Source organism: Neopelma chrysocephalum, unplaced genomic scaffold, assembly GCF_003984885.1.
Source record: "Neopelma chrysocephalum unplaced genomic scaffold, ASM398488v2 Primary Assembly neopelma1_76, whole genome shotgun sequence".
Classification (NCBI taxonomy): Eukaryota; Metazoa; Chordata; class Aves; order Passeriformes; family Pipridae; genus Neopelma; species Neopelma chrysocephalum.
In genome coordinates this window covers 3,138,760-3,160,978 of record NW_020897737.1, presented here as the reverse complement: position 1 = coordinate 3,160,978, position 22,219 = coordinate 3,138,760, and the positions used below count along the sequence as shown (strand labels likewise).

At 36.3% G+C, this 22,219-nt stretch overlaps 1 protein-coding gene across 3 annotated transcripts in view; it reads left to right on the top strand.

Moving 5' to 3' along the window:
- Window positions 1–22,219, top strand: part of MAP3K15 (mitogen-activated protein kinase kinase kinase 15) — an 82,894-nt gene that overhangs the window by 43,663 nt on the left and 17,012 nt on the right. For all 3 annotated transcript variants that reach the window (XM_027688843.1, XM_027688842.1, XM_027688841.1), the window contains 11 exons: window positions 6,246–6,416; window positions 7,425–7,537; window positions 8,544–8,703; window positions 9,328–9,478; window positions 9,885–9,992; window positions 11,322–11,371; window positions 14,234–14,329; window positions 15,698–15,785; window positions 19,516–19,649; window positions 20,234–20,361; window positions 22,081–22,211. In XM_027688843.1, coding sequence (XP_027544644.1) covers window positions 6,246–6,416; window positions 7,425–7,537; window positions 8,544–8,703; window positions 9,328–9,478; window positions 9,885–9,992; window positions 11,322–11,371; window positions 14,234–14,329; window positions 15,698–15,785; window positions 19,516–19,649; window positions 20,234–20,361; window positions 22,081–22,211 — 1,330 coding nt within the window. The remainder of the gene's footprint in view (window positions 1–6,245; window positions 6,417–7,424; window positions 7,538–8,543; window positions 8,704–9,327; window positions 9,479–9,884; window positions 9,993–11,321; window positions 11,372–14,233; window positions 14,330–15,697; window positions 15,786–19,515; window positions 19,650–20,233; window positions 20,362–22,080; window positions 22,212–22,219) is intronic.

Sequence of the window (22,219 nt, the reverse complement as noted above, 5' to 3'; positions counted from 1 at the left end):
TATTCCCATTGATAAACACTGGGGTATTTAAAATGTTCTGTTCTGTGATTACTCAGATTTAGTGAAAAACACATTGTGGGGCTCCTCATTTTATGTGATTGGCTTACATGAAGCACCTGAAGTGTTATGAGGAAGAAAAAAAAGCAAAAAAGCTGTTTTTTCTTCATTGTCATATCTATTTGCAGGCTTGCAAATTTAATTCTTGTCTCAAAGCCCAATTTAAGGTCTTGTTTTTCCCATTCAGTGTTTCAAATATTGAGGGTTCTGCAATCAAATTGCACAATTGAAATGTATCTTAACTCAAAAATTAGTTTCAGGTCTTAAATCAGAATGCAAGTGCAATAACTAATAAAATTAGTTTATTATCAATTTATTAATTACATCTCATTAGTGTAAACAAAGATGTTGTACATTATGATAATTAAGCACAATAGCATATGTGAAGAACAGTCATTTTATGAAAGGTGGTATTTATACTAAGAGAGTTAGTTGTCTCACTGACACTTCTGTAATGTGACAGTGAGATCAGAGGGTGTTTTTAATTACTGATAGCTGCTTCAAGGCTAAAATCAGAAGATAAACAAGGTTCATATAGAAATAGAGTGGAAAAAAAACAGGTTACTGGTTTTGAGTATTTGTATGGGAAACATTGTCACAATTGCTTGTATTGCTTTGATTTCTTCCCCTGTGCATTGCTCTTCAAGAAATCTGTTTGCTTATAGAGGACTTAAAAATAATCAAATCAATAAGTCAATATGAAATATAAAGGAAGCAAAGGTGGATTCCCTTCAGTGAATACTTTTCATTGATAAAAGAGTTTTCTATAGTATATAATCTTCTCCAGATGGATGGATGGAAACAAACCATACAGTGGAACATGTGAGCAAAAAGCTGAAAAAGGAAAGATTATACCACCTGTTACCTACAGAGTGAGCTAAGTCTTGTCCTGGTGAAATCCATGAAATCCATTCCCACTAACTTTGTTGGACAAAGGTTTGGTTCACTGAGTGTAGTTCTGGTTCCTTAACCACGCCAATTCTTTAAAGCTGCTTAAAAGCAACTTGTGAAGCAGGAAGATTTTTTGGTTTAGGGAGGTTTAAAATTAGGCTTCCTTATAATGACTGAAGTGGAGAGAAGGACTCAGAGAAGAGAATGGATTTGAGGGGGAAGAAAGAAACCATGAAATAATAATAAAAAAAAACGGGAAAAAAGAGAATTTGAGTTCTACTGTGTGTTCTAGATGTTATTCCAGGTGAGAGGCTGTGATATGACTATGATTTCTGGATGATGTTTGAGAGCTGGGGGAGAGAAACAGTGTAAGGGTGGCCATACTGGCTCAAGGCATAGTTCTTTCTAGCTAGATTCTTATTTTTGAGAGCAGTCAATAGCACGTTTGGGAAGAGTATGAAGACAGGAAAAGACATAGTGGCAAATCTCCCTAAATATTCCAACTGCTTCCACCCAGTTGTGGTTCAGCAACTTCCTGAGACAGCAGTGGTAATTTTTGTGCTTGTCAGGAAAATCTGGAAAGAGAAAAAGAGGATAGATCTGTAATATCAATAGCTATAGAGGATGCTGTGAGTATAACACAAGAGTATGAGCACATCTTTTAGGACTTAGTGCTCAGTGGTGCATTGACTCCCCATGGAAACAAGCAAACATGTCTCGGCGGCAGAGAGTACCTCTGGACTTCTACATCCAAGCCACAGTTCCAGTGACTGAAGTTGCCAAGTTACGGAATAGCAGCAGCTTTCTGAGCGGGAGAGCAGAGCGTGGAGATGTGGGGATGGGCCAGGAAGAGACAGAAAAAATTGTATTGTAACTGAGAGGTAGAAAGTTTTAAAAAATGTATTGAGTTTTTTGGAAGAAGTGATATTGCTTCATTTTACAGCTTGTCCCTTTGCTTCAGAGGAAAGTGTTAGAGTTGAATACCTCTCTCTCATTATGAATAAGAATGTTTGACTCCAGCCTTAGGCTAGGACAAAATATGGCAGCAGGATGGGGTTGGAGAGCAGCAGATCAGAACGTGATACAAAACTGAAGTTGCACACTAACTTGATCATACCTCAGTTCTGCTTGTTCAGTATATGTGTTTATATGCACATACTTAAAAATGTATATTTATTGTGTGCTAAGCTGTTTTCATCAGGTTTGTAGCCCTACAGTGATTCAGAGAGGTAAAGGAGGAGTGGATAGTTGGGCAGGACAGGGAGACAGATACGAGTGGCTTGTGTAGACCAGGGTGAGAAGACTTTCTGTGATTGGAGAAACATGGTAGAGTAAGCAAACAGATAAATCATGTGGCAACACCGCAATGAGCAAACTAGCAAATGGGCAAGCAAACCAGTGAGCAGTTTCTGGAGGAAAAAGTTCTCAGGCAAAACAAAACTGGCAGCAGAACACTGGGACTAATGTAGAGGAAGTGAGTGGAGGCTATAAAGGTGCCCTGTGGGACAACTTTTTTTTAGGAAAAAAATCTTTACAGTGATTTCTGTCTGAAAAACCTTCATTTGAATTTTTTCTCCTAATCCTAATAGTTTAGCTTCTTTTTAAATACAGCTTAAAACTTCACACAGTACTGAAGATTAGTGTGCTGGCTATTTGCAAAAGACATTGTGATGGTTTTAATTTTGACTCTTTGTTCATTTCCTTGTAATTCCTAGCATTTTCCCTGGGGGAATGTTGGCAATATTTTATCGAGCACTGGGATATTTTCTTAATTGCCCTAGTTTTTAGAAGTTACTTGCAGATCTCTTTCTTCACTGGCAGTACTTTTGCAGTTATCATGTTCAGATAACTTAGACTGATTTTTCTCTGGTCAGTTTCTGTGCAAGTTTTCACAAGGCAAGGTTTGTAGGGAGAGAAGTAAAAATGCACTAACAAAGAAAACAGTGAGGAAAAATAGTAGTATAAGCAGTTCTCCCAAGGCATGTGCTTTGTTTTAATACAGTTGCTAATTAAATTGTAGTAGTAGTCCTTTTTTCCCCTAGCCCTTTGACCATTAAAATATATTTTTAAAGGTAAAACTGTATTTTGAAAGAATTTTCAGATTGTGATTAATGATTTTAAAAACTGCTCCCTCCAAACCCAAACAAACAATGAAGTGTAGCTCATATTTTCACTGGGTGTGTATGCAGACTTCTTTAAGGTGGGATGCATCTTATCCCAGGTGTGGAGAGACTAACAGATTGTATGTTGAAGAGCACCATTGAAAATTGCCTAATTAGAAATTATATTTCATTCTTAAAGTGACTCGTTTATGTCATATCATGAAGGACATTTGTATTTCAGTGTAAGCCAACCTGTAACTAAGCAGCAGTAAAATGAACTAGCAGGGTCCTTTCTGTAGTGGTCTTTTGGGATTCTGCTCTGGCTTATAAAACTTCTTATTCAAGGAATTTGCTTTGCAGAATCAGTCTCTCCTGGTGCACCAACTTACTCCATAAAGAGAACGTTTTCTGCCTTCCTTCTCATGCCTGTACATTATCATATACAGTAATTCAGCTTTCCCTGTTTGGAGAGGCTATGGCATCTCCATCCTTGGAGGTTTAATAGATTCAGCTTTTCAGACAAAGCCAAGGCTGCCGTGGCCTAGTTCTGGGACATGGACCTGCTCTGAGAAGGAGATTCTATTAGATGACCTCCAGAAGTCTCCTACAACACGCATTTTTGTGATTTGCTCTACTGTGGCTTTAAATGGGGGCTGGGGAGCAAGGGAAAGTTAATATAGTTGAGATTGGGTAAAAAAAATAGAAGTCAGTGCTACAGCCGTGAGGGTTTAAGGTAATCTCTTCTACTCTATTGATAATACCACAGACCTGTTTCAAGTCACCTTGAAACAAATTATAAGCTGTCAGGCATACAGATCTGACAAAGTGTGGGGTCTGAAATAAGAAATGAGACTCTATCTTGGTCGAGCATAACATGTTCTGCATATAATCCAACCGTACATTTTCATAGTGACTTAGAGAATTTGCTTGTAGCCTAAATGATGTGGTCTTTCTGTTGTTTTTTTTTTTTTCTTGGTTTGATCTCTCTTTTTGGGATTTAGAAAGGGATAACTGTTCCTAAACTTGTAAATTACTATAATTGGTATGCTGGGTTTGTATTGCCCAATGGGCATCAAATTCTGCTGCTGTGAAAAACAAGAGTTTAATATAAAGATACCTAAACTTATGTTTAGTAATATCCTGTTAGATGAGTGTATACTTACCATGTGCTAAATTTTGTTGAATTTAATTATTTTTACTGATAATTTTTTCCTTATCTTATAAGAGATAGAAGTCTTTCATTTTGAGTCCTTTAGCACGCTGGTTTTTTAGGGCTTGGTCTTTTGAAATGCTGTGGCTATTGTATTTGGTGTGTACAGGTTCATCCTTTGACCAGAAATGTTGATCTGCCCAGTGTCCCATTTTAAGCAGTCTTGCGTTGTGTTTTGTATTTTTCCTTTAAAGTTATGCTTTTGTCAATGAGTACATAACACCTCTTTATATTAATAATTATCCTGTTCTCATACAAGGCGAGTTGAGTTGAAGTTTGTCTTGTGTGTGAAGCAGTGATTTTTAAATTTTCTTTTTCTGTGCTGAAGTGCTATAAGTTAGGTATTAGTTGTGCATTTCTTGTTTTCAGCAGAATTTTGAATACGTGCCAGCTGCTGTGACCACATTACACAAGACCAGGGAGCTGCTGGGCTTTCATTTTAGGGCCTAATTTTGTTCTAAGCTCTGTTTACTCAACTTTCTCTGTCTTCATATTAACAATAGTAAAACTTTTGTACTCTTAGTGAAAGAATCTGCTTTGTTCAGAACAGGTGTGGTTAGAGGACACTGACCTGTGCGATGGATTTACCTCCACGCTTTTTAACTTCTGTTTATTTCTTGTAAAAGTGAAAAACGATACTAACTTTCTCCTTGTGTGCTCATTAGACAAGACTGGTATTAAGTTCAGAGCAGTTATTCTGCAGAAAAAATACTTAAAAAATATTCAAGTACTCGCTGTGAAAGTTTATACTCTGCCAGTGACATCAAAGGCAGGATAAAGCCTACACAACTAGCTACAAATCTGTTTAATCTTATTAGATGTTCTCCGTCACATAACATGCACAGAAGCCTGAATTTTGCTACAGATGTGTTGTTACTGGTCTTACTGCATCAGCTGGTTACCTAAGGAACTGAGCTACTTTACAGTAAATATTAATTCTTTTGGGGCATGCAAGTAGTACATTTACCAAAAACTATTATCTGCTACTGGTATTGCTGACAAAGTAGTCACAGTCCTTGTAAGTCTGTTCATGGATACCTAGGTAGGGATTGGAAAATTGTAAACAGTTCTGAAAGGAGGTTAGTAAATATTTTAAATCTCTCTAGTGATTAAAAAAAGTCTTGAAGAGGCTATTAAACTCTTAAGCTGTGTTTGCATTACTCTTGCAAATAGACATTTTTGTTTGTTCTAAGTGACTTTTTGCAGTAAATATTGAATTCTAACTTAGAAAAACAGCAAAGTAAATGGAGGCAAAATTTCTGATTATTTAATAATAACAAAGAATGGAAATGTTATTTAATCACTGTTTTCTTACTGATACCATTGTTAAATATTTTTCAATAGAAGCTGTATAACAACTGTTTGTTTTCCAAATCTTTTTCTACTCTGAATAATTTTTGATGAAGAAAGAAATACAGTTCAGTTTCACCCTTTTATTCTTGTTGTAGTTCCAAGGCTCCATATTGAACTGCATCTTTCTTTTGACTAAAATTGGATTGACTGGGTTTCTTTTGGACTTAGTTGGTGTTTCCTGGTATTGTTTCTGGATCAAGATTACAAATCTTGGACATAGCTGAATGATCTGTCAGGTTGAATGCTAATATGGCTATTTTTGTTAAGTATATTGTCAGGAACAAACACTAAACAAGCTCTTGTTTCTCATTGCACGATGTGTAGGCTCTGTCTGCCTGTATGAAAAGGAATCAAGTAGATGGCAGATTTTTCTCATAGAGCAGTTTTGGGCTTAAAACAGTTCTTACGTAAGCTAGAAGTAGAGCCCCATGATAAGAGAATACATTTGGTTCTTATCAGTCAACCAATAATCACACATCAGTCTAAATAAAGTCATCTCTATATATAGTCAAGTCTGTATATAGTAATGATGGATAGTTGTAGGATAGATGAGGGATAATGTTATTTCCCCATCTTGCAGTTACTGTTTCAGATCTGAACTCATTTATTTTATTCTCTGTGTTTGATTTCAGAAGAAATAATGCAGGTGACAGAGAGAAGGCACTACAAGTTATGCTTCAAGTTCTGCAGACGTGTGATCACCCTGCTCCAGATATGTTTTGCTTATGTGGGAGGATCTACAAGGATATGTTTCTTGATTCTGACTGTAAAGATACCAATAGTCGAGATCGTGCCATTGAATGGTAACAGAAATAAACCCCACAAAAATATCTGTTTTAAAACATTTTCAGACTTTTGCTTATGGTTTTGAAAAGCAGGGCTGTTGAAGATCAGTTGTTCTACTTATGTCTTTTTTTCAGGGTCCTGACTGCCAGATCTTTGGATGCGTATTTCCTTTCTTCTCTTTATAAATTGTCATGGATGTAGAATGATGCACTTAATTTATTGGGGTGATGATGATTCACCTATATCTTTGTAGAGAATAAATGCAATTAATCTGCTTCAAGGCCAAAATGAAGTATGAGTGAGATCATGGGATTTACATTGGTCCTCCGTGCAAAGATGTTTTCCATGCTGGATCCCCAGGGAATGCAATGATCTGTATATAAGGAAAAATATTGATAAACTGTAATATGAATTTTCTTAAGACAATAAGGCTTGAATATGCACTCATAGTGTGCATTTAGGTATGTTTGTGTCATCATACAAACTACTGCTGAGTACAAGAATGTTAACAACATGGGTTTGTAATGTAACTCTGAAATATCCCCCTCCCTCCTTTTCTTCCCAATACAAGCTGCAGGTGGATCTCTTCATCCTGCACCAGCTGGTGCCATGCGTCCAGCCTTGGTCAGCTGTGTCTCAGTGACCTTTAAGGAATGTGAAACTTAAAAACAAAGGGCAGCCTTTTTTTAAAAGTTGCACTGAGGACTAATATTTTCATTGCTTTTCTTCTATAAATAATATAATAAAATTAGGTTCTATTGCATTCAAGAGTTTTGTAGTAACCAATTCGTTTTACTTTCACAAAACTACACAAGCTGACAGGGCATAAAGCTAAGCAGAATTTTTTCTTTCTCACGCTAAGATGAAAAGCTGCTTTCTTTCATGTGCTCTTTGTAGAATACCATTGGTGCCAACTAGCCATATAGTCCTTACAAGAAATTAATAGCTTAAAATACCTACCAAAACTTTGCAGTATGTCAGTTCTTCTAAACAGTGAGATATGAGTTCTTGACTCTTCTCTGCAGGTATCGCAAAGGATTTGAACTCCAGTCAACTCTGTATTCTGGAATTAACCTTGCAGTTTTGCTGCTTGTTGCAGGACAACAGTTTGAAAGCTCAATGGAACTGAGAAAAATAGGTAAATATCCACACACAGTGCCACAAACAAGTTTTCTGCCTCTCTCCCTGTGAAGAAAACAAAATACTTATAGTGATGGGTTGCATAGAGAAAAAGGTGGTTTAGGCTTTTTAGTGGTGTGTCCTGGATGGCAGTCTAAAATACGGGGATCTTGAAGGATCACTTTCCTTCTTGCTGCCTTGGAGCAGCTTTCTAGTAATGTGGCCCATCTAAATGGACCCAGAGACTGGAAAAGAACAGAGAAGGACCAACTTCAGTGCTGTCTGTGAACTGCCTTTACTGCACCGCAGAGATTATCCCATTGCACTACCAACAGAGGACAAACACAGGAAGAGACAGCATGGCCCAGTTCTCCTCAGGGATGCCAGGGGAGGATTGTTGTCACTGAATTGAGAGATCCACGGGAAGTATCACCTGGAAGGATCTACCAGGACAGTTACTAGTTGTCTGCCCATAGTCACATCTTCCACTAAAACACACCACTGTACATCTACAAAGAAATCTTACGATAGAAAAAGATATGCAGTTCTTCTGAGGAACATAATATTTGAACATTATATTTGGAATCAAATCCTGTCTGAAATGCATATTTGAACCTTAAAGGTTAAAAATGCAAAGGTGACTTTAAATAATTTCCCTGACCTTACTCTGGGGGTGGATCCTCTAGCCATGGATCTCTTGCAGTAAATGCAGATCTTCATGACACATATTTGTGCATCTTACACTGAGAATCAGGAGGCAGATAGCCCAGAATGATAGCACAAGAGGTTTTTTAACACTGTGTGTGGGAGGAGTTCTGACTGTCTGAACTGTATTGGGGGTGTTATTTGCAGATCCAGCCTTTGTGTTGGCCAGTGTTGTTTTCTGGGGAAAACTCGATCCATTTTATTTTCATCAGTAAGGCTTAATCGAGTCTTAAATTAGTCTTTTACTGATAGACATCTGTAAAAACACTATTTAGTGTTTTACTGATAGAAAAATATGGTTTTTAATTGAAATTTTACAGGTGTACGGTTAAACAGTTTATTGGGAAGAAAAGGAAGCCTAGAAAAAATGAACAATTACTGGGATGTGGGACAGTTCTTCAGTGTGAGCATGCTGGCTAATGATGTTGGTAAAGCAGTACAAGCAGCAGAGAAACTTTTTAAGCTGAAACCTCCAGTGTGGTATGTGGTAGAAGGCTGTAGCTCAAGTACACAACTGTGGGGAAATACACAAATTTGAAAAACATTGCAGTCACATAGATAGAAAAATCCAGTTATCATAGATTGTTTGTAACTCTTACTTCATGCTCTGTTCTTTTATTATGGGAAGGAAGGGGGAAGGTAAGAAATTAAGTTGCCCATCATTGTTGGATTTATATCCCATTGAGGAAGATCTTTTATAAGAAAGAGTTTGGAAATTAGTAATGATTCGTGTGAAGCAATTGTGAAAAGATTGTGAAACCACTGTTTTCAGAATTTAGCTAGCTGCTGCTTCCCTCCCCCACCATCTTCTACCTTATCATATTCTGTCTAATCACTATGTAACTACTCACATAACTACACCCTTTTGCAAAAAGCTATCGTTCGTGAACATCCATGTGAGCCTATGACTTAAGGTTTTGTCTAAACTTGCTATTCTTTCCAGAAATCTGTAAAAAATCATTGCTATAATTTCCATTATGATAGCTTTTAAAGTACATTTAGTTTTGCAGTTAATGTTTTTGATGTCTAAGTCAGTTAAGTCGTTTTAAAATCTGATCAAAATTTGTTTTCTCTCTGTTAATTTACTAATTCAATATGTTCTAGGTACTTGAAATCATTAGTTCAGAATCTGATGTTAATTCAGCGTTTCAAGAAACTCACCATAGAACATTCTCCTAGACAAGAAAGATTGACTTTCTGGCTAGATATAATTTTTGAGGCAACGAAAGAAACAACTAATGGACTGAGATTTCCAGTAAGATGTTATGTCCAAACAAGTTTTGTATGTTTTATGTTTCTGGATAGGATATTACAAGAACTGAAGACTCTAAACACAATACTTACAAACTTAACTGCCTATTATTTCATTGCATGAACCAAACCCCTGTATTCTGTTAACCTTTATGCTATAAAAAAAATTTAACCCAACACCCTTAAAGTATTCTAAGAAATACTTTTAAGACTCCTATAACAAATTGTGATGATACTATTCTGTTGTACATAAGAACACAGGCTTTACCTGCCTTGTCTTGCCCTTCTGTCTCCCTTGAAAATTTTTTAGGCCTGACATCAAGATTACCCATTACCTATATCAGAGCATCTGAAGCTACTGTAGCATATTAGCTGCTGGTTTATTAAGGAAAAATGTTCTCTCTCTTCAGGTTTTGGTGATAGAACCAACTAAAGTCTACCAGCCTGCCTATGTTTCAATCAACAATGAAGCAGATGAGAGATCTCTGTCTTTGTGGCATGTCTCTCCCCCAGAAATGGTGAAACTGCCAACAGATGTGTTAAGTCTACTGTGATTCATTGTGCTTAAAGTTACTTTTTTACATGTAGATTTTGGAGTACTTGACAATAATTTAAAGTTTGCTACATTTCTATGAAGCACAAGCCTCAGTATATCTTTTGTGCAGATATGAAAGTTGACATTTTACAGAGAAATTAAAAGGAGGGAATATGATTAGAACTCAGGTGATTTTGACCTCTAGTTCAGATTTAACTTTTCTTGACCATGTCTCTTAGAATTGCTTGGGTTATTCAGTCTGCTCATAATATTTCTTATTAGAATTGTGTGATTTTTATTAAGATGCAGCTCGAAGTTAGACAGAAAGTATAGATAAAGCCCAATATTGTGTTTAATATTTTAGACATTTTAAACTTTTACAGTTATAGTATTGGAAACTAGAAAAAATGTCAGCCTGTGACAAATAAGTGTCAAGAAATAAAATATTTGTTGTCTTGGATTATTGGATAAGGCACAGGGAATTAGGGAAGGAGTAGGCACAGTTATGGACAGTGTAAGCTCTTAAAAATGAGAAATAATTTCAGTTTCAATTGAAAGACTTGAAATCTGCAATGTATTTTGCCGCCCCTTCTTAATATCAGAGCAACACAGAATAGACTAAAAACGTAGAGAGTCAAAGTGTGGAAAAGAAGCATGTTGGAGTAAGATGAGACCACATAATTACCTGGGTCTGTGAACAGTTTTTCCAGTACACTGTTCTACTTCTCTGTTTCAAATGAATGTGTCTGACATAGCTTTGCTTTATGGAACAAATTTTTAGTGCGTATATAGCATCGCTAAATAAAATGCAGCTATTAGCTATGGATTTGTGGAGGGCTACAGTCCTAGGCACAGGCTGTCCTTTCTCTGTTTTGCCCTCCAGTGTGCTCCCCGGGCCAAAGCTGTTGGCTCAAGACCTCCGAGGGAGATGTACAAATAAATATGCTTTTCCCTTTGAGCCTAGATAAGAGTAGGGCATAGTCTGCTCCATGTTTAATATGAAATATTGACGTATTAAGTCAAAACACAATGTTTTGTAAACTGTTCTTTGCAATTTATTCTTCAAATGTAATTTTACATGAGGAAATACAGCCTCTATTTCCACCCTGTGCCAGCTATGTTAAATTTTTTCTCAAGTGAGTAAAACAGCAATGTATGTATAACTTCTTTACCCATGTATCAATCTTATTTCAAATTGGGGGGAGAAGAAAGAAAGAAAAAGAGACATGTTGGAAGAACATTCTTTTGCTTACCATGTTGTGATGTTGCTTTCAATAGTAACTCAAGGATTATAGCTCTTTCTTCTTTACAGAAACAGATTCATGAATGGAATTTTACAGCTTCTTCCATTAGAGGAATAAGGTTGGTATGTCCGAAAACAATTGTGTCTTTTTGTACATATTTTGTATTTCCCTAGGTGGGAAATCTGGATTCTACCTTAAATCTCTGCTTTGCATTGCCTATTATAAAAGCTTGTTCTGTCCAGCCTGCCTTGAAATGTCAACACAGAAGAGTTTGCCTTTCAGTGCAAGGACAGAGCTGTACGTTTCTCCAGGAATACTCATCTAAGAGGAGTGTGTGGACATGTGTATTCTTTGGTAGACTTCCATGTTTTCAATCATGTAACTGGTTTTTATATATTTTTCTAAACTTTTCAGTGAAGTTACTACCATTTCTGCATTTAAAAACTTGGAAGACAGAAGGAAAGAAAAGCCCTTCACTTCCTTCCATAAGTGAAAGATTTTGTTTGTTTTCCTTTAAGGAAAGGAAACCATGTTATCTGTTTTCTGTTTGGAATTCAGAAATGCAACTTGGATTGTTAGAGAAATATTAAATGAGGCATGGACGTAGTTTGTGCTAAGGACAGAAAAGAGTTCTTGAGCTGGAAGGAGACTACTAGTCGAGTTTCTCAAGGACTAGCCTTTAAATAGTTAAAATAGTTCCATTTTGTGATGCCTAGATTAATGGAAACACTAGGCATGAGTAAATGGGTCAAAATATTAGTGCCAAAGAAGATTAAGTACAGCAGAATATCACATAGAAAAACAGGATTGTTCTGAGAGGATAGAAAATGTTCGCATTTGATATTAACAACTACAAAATACATGACTACACTTAGAAAGCTGCCTTATATATCTTAAGTTGGGACACTTTACTGACAGAAAGGTGAGAACCAGAACACCAGGAGAGAAAACAAAATGAAACCTGTTTGCTCTCTGAATTATGCAGGCTGCAGCTAAGAACCAGAGGAGCTGTAAGTACAGGGAACACAAGGTGGACTTTTGCCTTCTTTCTGAGTTCCTGAGTCACCACATTGGTGGATCTGACCTTTCTTGGGACATAAATGACTGTTGTCTGGGGCTACTTGTGTGAGTGCATAAGCCTAAGTGCTTGCAAAAGTTTCTGATTCAAGTCCAGGCATAAATTCAGATAGCTAATGAGTTCTGTAGTTCTGAAAGTAAGGGGCTTCTAGGCTATAATCTTTACCCAAAGCACCTGAGTTTTAGGTCCCAGGTTTGTCTTCCCTGAACTTGTATAATTTGCCTAAGCAAATAAGCTCAGTGAAGAAGTATTTCTCTCAATAATGTGAGTGGTGGTTGCTATGAAAGCCTACAGTTGTGGATTTGGACATAGATTCTACCATAACTCCGGTATTTTCTTCTAAAAAGAAACAGGATTAGGTTTAAATGTGATATTTTATTCTACTTCAATGCAAGTGGATGGGAAGTTGTCATTACTGAAGTCTGTGGAGCTGATTGAGCATAACTCAGCATGAAGTTTCTGTACCATATTAATTACCTTCAGTCAACACAATGTACAGAAATTATTCTTTGAGAAAGATAACTTTAATCAAATGGAAACAAGCAACTCATTTCATTTGCTTTGATTTTTAATCACTTCTGGGGATTATAAAGCTCAAAGAGGCAGTCTTTTTTAAATTTATTAGATGTTTGCTTTGTATGTGACAACTTAAAACTTCTATATTTTTGAAATTGCATTAGTTTTAGAAAAAAAATATGTTCACATATGATCTATCAAAACCCTTAAATTGTATTTATGCTAAACATCTCACCCTACATACCACATACATGACACTGTATATAATGCAGTATTGTTACTTAGATAGTGTCTTGTCTATCCTGTATTTGCCCTTGGAAGAATCATCTTGCTTTGTCAGTTAGTTCTCATGTCTGATATGTGTCTTGTTAGGCTAGAAACCACTGTACCAGAATGAAACTACAGAATGGCACAGTGTATTTTCACATATTTCTATAAAAGTCTTCTGGCGAAATTCTCGTGTTTTGGAACATTTTCCATGTAGCCCTTAATGATGCTTCAACAAGTTGGTCTTGTAACATGGAGCAACTTTACTATAGTCTACTGTCATTTTACCTAACTGACTCAACAGAGGATAAGCAAAATTGAAGAGTTCGGCTTTACAGATTGTTCAAGAATCCAAGAAATTTTAATAATTCGATGCAAAAAAATACCTTTAGCAAGCATAACAACTTGGCATGGTGTAGCATAATACTGAAGTGCAAGTGTTTGGAATAAGAGATTAATTTGTAGACTTTCATATTGATATTGTCTTTTGACACTTCACTTATCAGTGCATTTAGATGGGATATATATAACACTGACAAGACAGGATATGTGATAAATAATCCCTTTGTCAGAATTATTTCTGCAGTTTGGAGTAAATATTGGTCATTCTGACACTTGTTCATCAGTAGTAAGGCCATAAAAAGTATACACTGAGGAAAATCTGCTAACTGTTGGTATTTCCCAATTCAGTTTTAATGTAGGAACAATGGAATAAAAACCTGAAATACTTTTCAAGCTTAAAAGAAAGGCTTTCTGGATAGCTGAATTAGTGTCAAAACAATTCACTTTCCATTGAAGTGTCATCAAATACCAAGAAATCTGACAGAACTGTGGAAAAATGGAAGTGGAGGTGAATGACAAACTGACCTCAATACACTTCAGATAAACTAGTATTTTACTGAAGTAAGCAGTAGCTTATTTATCAAATTGGAGGTAGGATTATAGAATATATAAACAAACTCAAACCTCCTAGTTATAAGGAAAATACATATAATCTGCCTCGCTGAGGTAATTAACTGTGAAAAAGATGTTTCTTAAGTGTTCGTAATTCAAAAAAGTTAACTTACTTCTTCTAATAATTACATCCAAAATAATACTTTCTTAATGTGAATTTTACAGCATTTCCAAGTTTGATGAACGATGTTGTTTTCTATATGTCCATGACAACTCTGATGACTTTCAGATCTACTTTTCTACGGAAATCCAGTGTAGTAGGTGAGTTCAGTGTGTGTGAGTGTTGCGTGCCTCATCTATGTTCTAAATAGAACTGATTTAGTAAAGGTTGAAAGATGACGTTCTTGGTTGACAAAATAATTATTTCTTCACTTACTTTCTCTCAGTGAAGAAGCAATGAGCTAAACTCAGTGATGTTTAAAGTGATGATGTCCCATTACACTTGTTGTCTGATTCTAATTAGTTTATCTACAAGTCACTAGGTCTGAGAAAGGGCTTACCTAGCTTATTCTAATTTATAACTGTTATCTTATTTTTGTGTATCTTGACCATGTCATGTAAGTTTCTACTTTGTTTTAGGTTCCCTTATGTGCCTGTTCAGTTTGATTTAAGAGCAACTAGATATAATAAGAAATTCTAACATATTGTATCACTGATCTGTGTTACTGTTGCACCTGAGGTATTTGCTGATCGTATGTTCTCTCTAAACAGTAAGCAGGCTAACTGAATTTCAGGCCTAAATCTTTACAGACCAAATTTTTCCTTATGACTGATATTTGCATATAAACCTTCTGGATAATGTAGGAGTGAGTTGTTAATACACTTAGTATTTGGAGTTGAATGCTATATTCACTTTTATTGCAGTAATTACTATTTGTATATTACATGGAACAAACTCATGTTAAAGAAAATTACTAACTTTGTAGAGTGCGTTGCATAAAAGATAGGAAACTCTAAAATAATGTTACCTCCTCAGTCTTAATTTGGCATTGCAAGTTGTGTGTTATGAAACATGTTTACATTTTTTTAATGCCTTATTCAGTGCACTACATGAGTCTGTTTCAGAAATGTGTCTCTGTTAGTCAGTAAGAGAGATGTGAATGTTTTATAATAATTTTTAATAGTTGTACCATGTGTTATAGAATTTGGAAAACAGCTAGTGGCTCAGGCAGGGAACTAGAGGAAAAAATGTTCCTGTACTTAAGGATCTCCACCCCAGAGAACTAGAAATTAGTTACAACTCTGTTCTTCTAAACATGTTACTACTTTTATACTTTTGGCTTTCTGAATGTCTGACAAGAAACCATGACATCTGATTTTCAGAAATACCGAGTAATCATATTTGCAAACAAAAGTGTACAGCAAAAGTATCTGAGTATTGGATCTACCAAGATTTTACTATACAATTACAATAGCAAGCAACTGTTGATAAATAATGAGGCTTTTCAGTGTGTTTTTGATGTTCTTCATCATTTAAAATGGGATAAATATAGAGAAAGTAATGAAAGAAACCTATGAACATACTAGTCAGTTTATTAGCTTGAATGCAAAGCCCACCTTGTGAAGAATCTGTTTAATCTTCCAAAAGGATATTCTTCTTTGATCCTGTGCTGTTTATTGCTTTTTTAGATTCTGTGGTTTGGTGAAAGAAATTTTGTCTGATGGAGTTGGCAGTACTTTGGAACTAGAAGGAGAAATAGATGGAGACACATTGGAGGTATGTCAATGATAAAAGATCTGGAGCTTGTTCTCAGTCTTCCCTGTACTTTCATATCAGTGTACTAGAAAGATAAAAAATAGCATTTAAACTCTCTAATTGCATACGAAATTTAAACTCCTGCAAAATTATTTGCACGTGACATTTGCATTCATTTGAAAAAAACCACGTTTTTGATGAAGTGGGCCTGTTACTACTGTAAAATATATAAATCCCTAATGAAGTGTGTTACTTAGTATGTATTTTGTTGCAAACAATCTATAGATGAGACTCAACTGATATCAGCTGGCTTAAAAAAAAGATAAAATACCAAATAAATTCTAGGAAAAAGGTACTTCAGTTTTTCTAGCTGTTACCTGATCCCATTACTGCTGCAGGTCATTTCATCTGACAGGCTTCAGTCCCAGAGATATGCAGATATTTAGGATCAGATTAATACATTGTACTTTTTTCTTATCACTGTAACACCCATATTAGGAACCCAGTAGCTGTAGGCTTTCTTTATAATCAGTATGGTGGGGGAAAAAAACCCCAAACAACTTGGAAAAGGTTATTCACATTTTATGTGGGCTCAGGTTAGGGTAGGTGAATCCATGTCTTCCTAAGACAGTACCTCATAGCAGACGTCCAGATTTGTAGCACTAAGTACATATCTTGTGCTTCTTTTTATTTGTCTTGAAATGTGAAAAGCCACCATAAAAAGTAGGTTGTAAGTTTTATTTGCGTTCAAACAAATTTAGTCAATCTGATTAATGAGAGTGAAAACCCTAGTGTGGTTTGTTTGAGCTGGGTATCTTTCTGATTGTGTCTCATTTCAGGAACTCTCTCTCAAGCTTATGATTCAGAGCAGCTCTTCATGGTAGCAAACCTTTTGTAGTACCTGAGGCTTCAGAAGAGGTTTAAGAAAGTAGAAAACCCTCTACTATACCATTGAATGTAATTGCATATGGTGAGGAAGATGAGATTTTGCACTGGAGTTTCTGCATAGTGGCCACAGAATTTTTCCTCAAGTGAAAAGGACAAATATTCACATCTGTTAAGCCCAGCTTAATACATACATTTGTGGTCTGACATAGGATCAGGGCTCTGCCTTGGTAAAGACAGGGTATCTATAGCTGCAGATTTTACATTACATACTTACATACGTAGCTAATAGCAGGACAGTCTCCAAACACCACAGTCTGTTCAGCTCTATAATAGTCTCTCAGAGGAAGTGAGTTCGCCATGGCTTGAGCCTTTTAAAAACTGAACTGAAAAACTCACTTGACAATGCACGGCAGGAAACAGTCCTGCATGAATGAATGGCACATGGAGATATGACTACAGAAATTAATTTTAAATATTGAAGCTATATCATTCTACATATCTTGAAGTTTTCACAGTTGTACCATGTACTTGCTTACTGTTTTAGGTTAGGACATTAAAATGGAAATCAAGATATAGAATGGGAGAATTAATTAGTTTAGTGTATAAATGAACTAAGACACTTAACGTCTTCCTGCAACCTGAGATCTTACATTTTAGAAGAGACAACATGGAAAGTGCAGCTTTGTATGGTCTTGATGGGCTTAACCAGCACAGAGAAAGCAGAAGTTCTTACTGTTAATAAAACAACTCTTTATATTTGGGGAAGAGGAAGAAATAACATCCAGCACAGTCTGGGAGAAGGAAATCAAATTTCAGTTAGAATCCTTATGAGAATGTTGTTGCAAGGGGTTGTATATTTTGTGTATAGTCTAGTCCTACAGCTAACAAGTATTTTGAAGACTGAATGTGGAAGTCCTGTCTGCCTTAGGGTATTCACTTCTGTGTATTGAAACTGAAGAAGTTCCTGTCACTTTAAGGGTACCTGATGTACCCCAAATAGGATATCCTGGAGATCAGTCTGTCCTTCCACATTTGTGCAGAAGGTCAGCTATGAACACTTGTTTACTTATACCCAGTGGTTGGATTGCTCCTCCAGTGGATCACATATTCAGACTTTTGGCAAACAACAGTGATTTATTCAATCTTTGTAGCTGTTGGAACAAGAAGAGGCAAATATAAAGTGGCATCAGGTACATACAAGTCTATTAAACTGTCTACTAACTAGCATTGAATTATAAATCTCAATGATTTTCATGTATCATGGGACACAGACTGGAGAACATAGGTTTCTCCACAGTAATTACAGGGTTGGCTTAGGACCAGTCTGTTGCAGATGGGGTTGCTGTCAATCTTAGATTCTGTAATGTGACTGCTGCCTTTTTTCTGCACAGTTTTATGTCATATGATAGCTGTGAAAGCTGGATATGCTCCTACCAAAGAACCCATCAAGTTTTGCATATGGCATTTTGGGTCCGTTATGCCTATCGTATAACAAGATTATGTTGTGAACTGTGTAGTGCTGAAATATGGTAAATGGAACCCTACCAAAGCTGTGCTAGCTTGAGTTTGGTTCCACTGAGCAGATATTTGCTGTTAGGATAAACGACAGATGGGTTTCCTTTAGCACATTCCATACAGCAGCATGGAACTTGACATCTTTGCTGAGGTGAAGAGGGGGGAATGTCAGTGAGAAATGGACACTGCAATAACAGAGCTGCAGTATGGACTGGGAAGACATTTCAAGGAAATAGATCCCGAGGCTGTATTCTGTATCGGAGAGTCTTATTGGACAAAGCAGAAAAAGTGGTCATTGACAGAAGTTTCAATAGTTATGGTTATTGTAAAATAGGTTTGTTGTTTGGGTGTTTTTTAATAGAGAATTTATATGAAGCCAGAGAGAATACCCTGCAGTTTTCCCATTTGGGACATTCTCTTGGATGTGGGAAGATATTAGTAGAGGTCTGTTTACTCCTGATAATATCTGAGGTTATGAAACTGTCCGATTCCTTTCTTAACGCTTTGCAAAAGCGCTTTTTCAATATCCTTTATCAGTTCCCTGATTTGAATCACAGATGTGCTGCTTAACCCAACTTCCATAAGAAATTTGGTTTTATGTAGTGTCTAGGGTGTACTTTCATTGAGCAACATTCACTGACCTTTATAGTAGGAGAGCTCTGTGACAAGATCACTGTATGGGACAAGACCATGAGGTGGTGTAAATTAGCGTAGCTTTACTGCAGTCAGTGAACCAGCATTGAGTTATTCAGCGGGAAATATGACCCAGCATGTTTCTGCAGCAGTGGAAAACACCATTTCGTATATTTAATCATTTTTTGAGAAGATGAACTTTTTTTTTTTTGCCTACTGGAAAAGCTCATAATGATGGGGGAGTATGTCAGAAATTAATTTTACTGTGGCTAAGCTCAAATGAGAGTCTAAGGTCTTAAAATAATGTCTACCCACTGTAGTGAGAAATCGCTTTATTTATTAAACCATTGGTTTCAAAATTATGGGTTGTGTTCCGTATATTTATATATTCTGAAGGCTCTATCAGCGGTTCTTAGAGATGATACTTTTTGACAGCACTGTTCCATTGAATTTGGTTTAGTGTTGTATTCCTTGTTTGGACGAATGCATCTTGAAGTTGGTTAGGGATGATTGTTTTACAAAGCAAGTAAGATGGAAATTTTGCAAGTTGTATAATGCACTGAGCTGTCAGATAACCTGCCGTCCTACAGCTGTGCTGCAGTAACCCCTCTGTGCTGTTCTGACTTAGTACATAACTGTTGTTAAGGCTCTCTGTAATGTCAGATGTTAGTGATAACAGTTTCTGTGCTGCTTTGTTTATTTTTTCTGCTTGCAGTATGAATATGATTATGATGAGAATGGTGAGAGGGTAGTTCTAGGGAAAGGTACTTATGGAATCGTTTATGCTGGAAGAGACCTTAGCAACCAAGTCCGCATAGCCATCAAAGAAATACCTGAGAGAGACAGCAGGTAAGACCCAATTTATTGTTATATGCATACTTGTAATAAAAATGCACTTGTTTGCTGAAAACTTGCTCTTCTTAGTCTGTGTTTCTTTGTGGTTAGTTTATGAAGTCCAGATATACTAAAATCAGTTATTATTTCCTCCTGGTATTCAACTGTACTCTTTCGAGAATAAAAACTTTGAATTTTTTAAAGAGTTATGATATATATCATAAATGTTACAGTTTGATCACGTATATGCATATCAAGTTTCAGTTTTATCTCCTTTGTATTCTTTTTGGAGAGGGGGAAAAGCATAAAAGGAGCTCTTTGGTGGCAAAGAGAGTACTATGTATTGATACAGAAGACACACACATAAAAATTCTTTGAGGGCATGTTTCTGCATCAGGGTTCCTCTGAGATCTGTCTATGTGCTTTTTCTGACTAGGCAGTGAATCACACTGCAGTTTAAAGGTCATGGACAAGATGTTTTCTGAGAATTGGATGGGTATCCCTAAAATCCATTCTGTTGTCAAACTAGCATCTAAATGTAGTCTAGGACCTTTTCCTACCTGATGAAATACTCATTGGTTCTTTTCTTTTTTAATTAGATATTCTCAACCTCTTCATGAAGAGATAGCACTGCATAAATATTTAAAGCATCGGAACATTGTACAGTATCTTGGATCTGTTTCAGAAAATGGATACATTAAGATTTTTATGGAGCAGGTGCCAGGAGGTTTGTATCATTCTGAGCTTAGTCTCTCAAAGGAATCAGAAGCAATTGGGACTCTAAACTTACTGAAAGTTAGTAGATATGCACTTAATATGTTTGTGCACTGTATATAGCTTTTCTGTTGGGACATCAACTATAGGTTCATTCTTCTCATACAAAGAGTAGATTTGAAGATCCCAGTAACCTCTCCCCTTTCTGTAATAATTCTAAACCTGGAGAAAAGTCATTGAAAGTATTTGGTGTTGAATACTTGATTGTTATAAAATAATAGAGTTAGAGCTGTGTAGTCCATTTAGCTTGAGCATCTGAATGATGACTGGAGCTTTTAGAACAAATTTCTGTTGAGCAGTAACACTGATAGAGCAATTAAGTACTGTTTTGTAACTGCTATACACAAAACACTGCTATTTCCTAGGTAGACTGGAGGTAAAAGTGATATGTGCCCCTTGCTCATAATTTCCAGTTTCACTTCTCCAGCCTTTCTACATTTTAGGATGTGCAGTCCCTCTATATCCTCTCTAGTTTATGTTTACATCTTCCGTTTGCTATTTACTCTTCAGTGTCAAGGATGTGTGAGAATGTGTGTTAAATTATTGTATGACTATAATTTGCAAAATAAAAACAGAAATAACAGGAAGAAAGGTCAGGTTTTCTAAGAAAGATCCAGACACAAACATTCAAAGTGTAATTAAATAGATCTGGGGCATTTAATATAGGGAAGTTGTTTAATTTTTTAATTCTTGTGATCTTCTCACCTGAAAGCTGAGACAGTATGACCTGCATGATGCATGCAGATGTGATGAGTTTATATCAACACTTCCCCTGTTTTCCCACACTTGTTAACAGTATCAGGTGGTGTTATTTCCAGTTACTATATGCACACTAAAGTGGGCTGTGATTAGTTGCTAATGTCAAGATATTTTTGAACCAATTCAGATACTTTAAACAGTCTTAAAAAGGAACCAGCTGTTCAGAATATACAAGATTCTTTGAGGAAGCTTAACTTGAGAAAGCTGTTGGTGTGGACTGAAAATTCCTTTAGCTGAATTTGTCTGGCATTAAGTAGTCCCACTGCATTTACATTATTTTATGCAGAATAAGCAAACCTGTTCTTTTTTTTTGCTTCATGATTAAAATATTTGAGTTATTTCAAGATAATTTTTATTAGAAGTAGAGGAAGTGTGGATGACCTACCTCCTACTCTGAACATCCATTCAGAAGGTTTTTTCAGGAGCTTTCTCTCCTGTCTCTGAATGTTTCCAGAAGTTAATCCCATATTTGCAAGGAAAAGGCTCTTTCTTTTTTACTTCTCCCTTCCCCTCCTCGAGAAAATCAGCTTCTCTTTGCCCATGCATGTGGTTCATGAAGTGTAGTTTATAACATGATAGTATTACCTTTAGTCTTTATTTCATTAAGGGCTAAATGGGTGCTAGTTTTAGCCTCAAGAGTTTTTAGAATGAAGTGAGGGGGATGGATCCAGTGCTATCAGAACATTTATTCTTGTCATGGAGGTGGAACCTGAGCTGGGAAAAAAGAAATAACCAGTCAAGAGAAGAAACTAAATGTTTGCTTTGAGGCAACTAGGAAGAATTTGGCTTAATTATAGGAATTGCTTTTCTCTTGTATTAGGTTGGTGAGCAAAGGCTTCATCCAGACTTAAATGTTTCATGCTAATTTGGGGATTTTGCTATCTTGCCACACTTTCTTCTTAATCTCTTGTAGGCAGCCTCTCAGCTCTCTTAAGATCTAAGTGGGGCCCAATGAAAGAACCTACAATTAAATTTTACACCAAGCAGATTCTGGAAGGCCTTAAGTATCTCCATGAGAACCAGATTGTACACAGAGATATAAAGGTAAATTT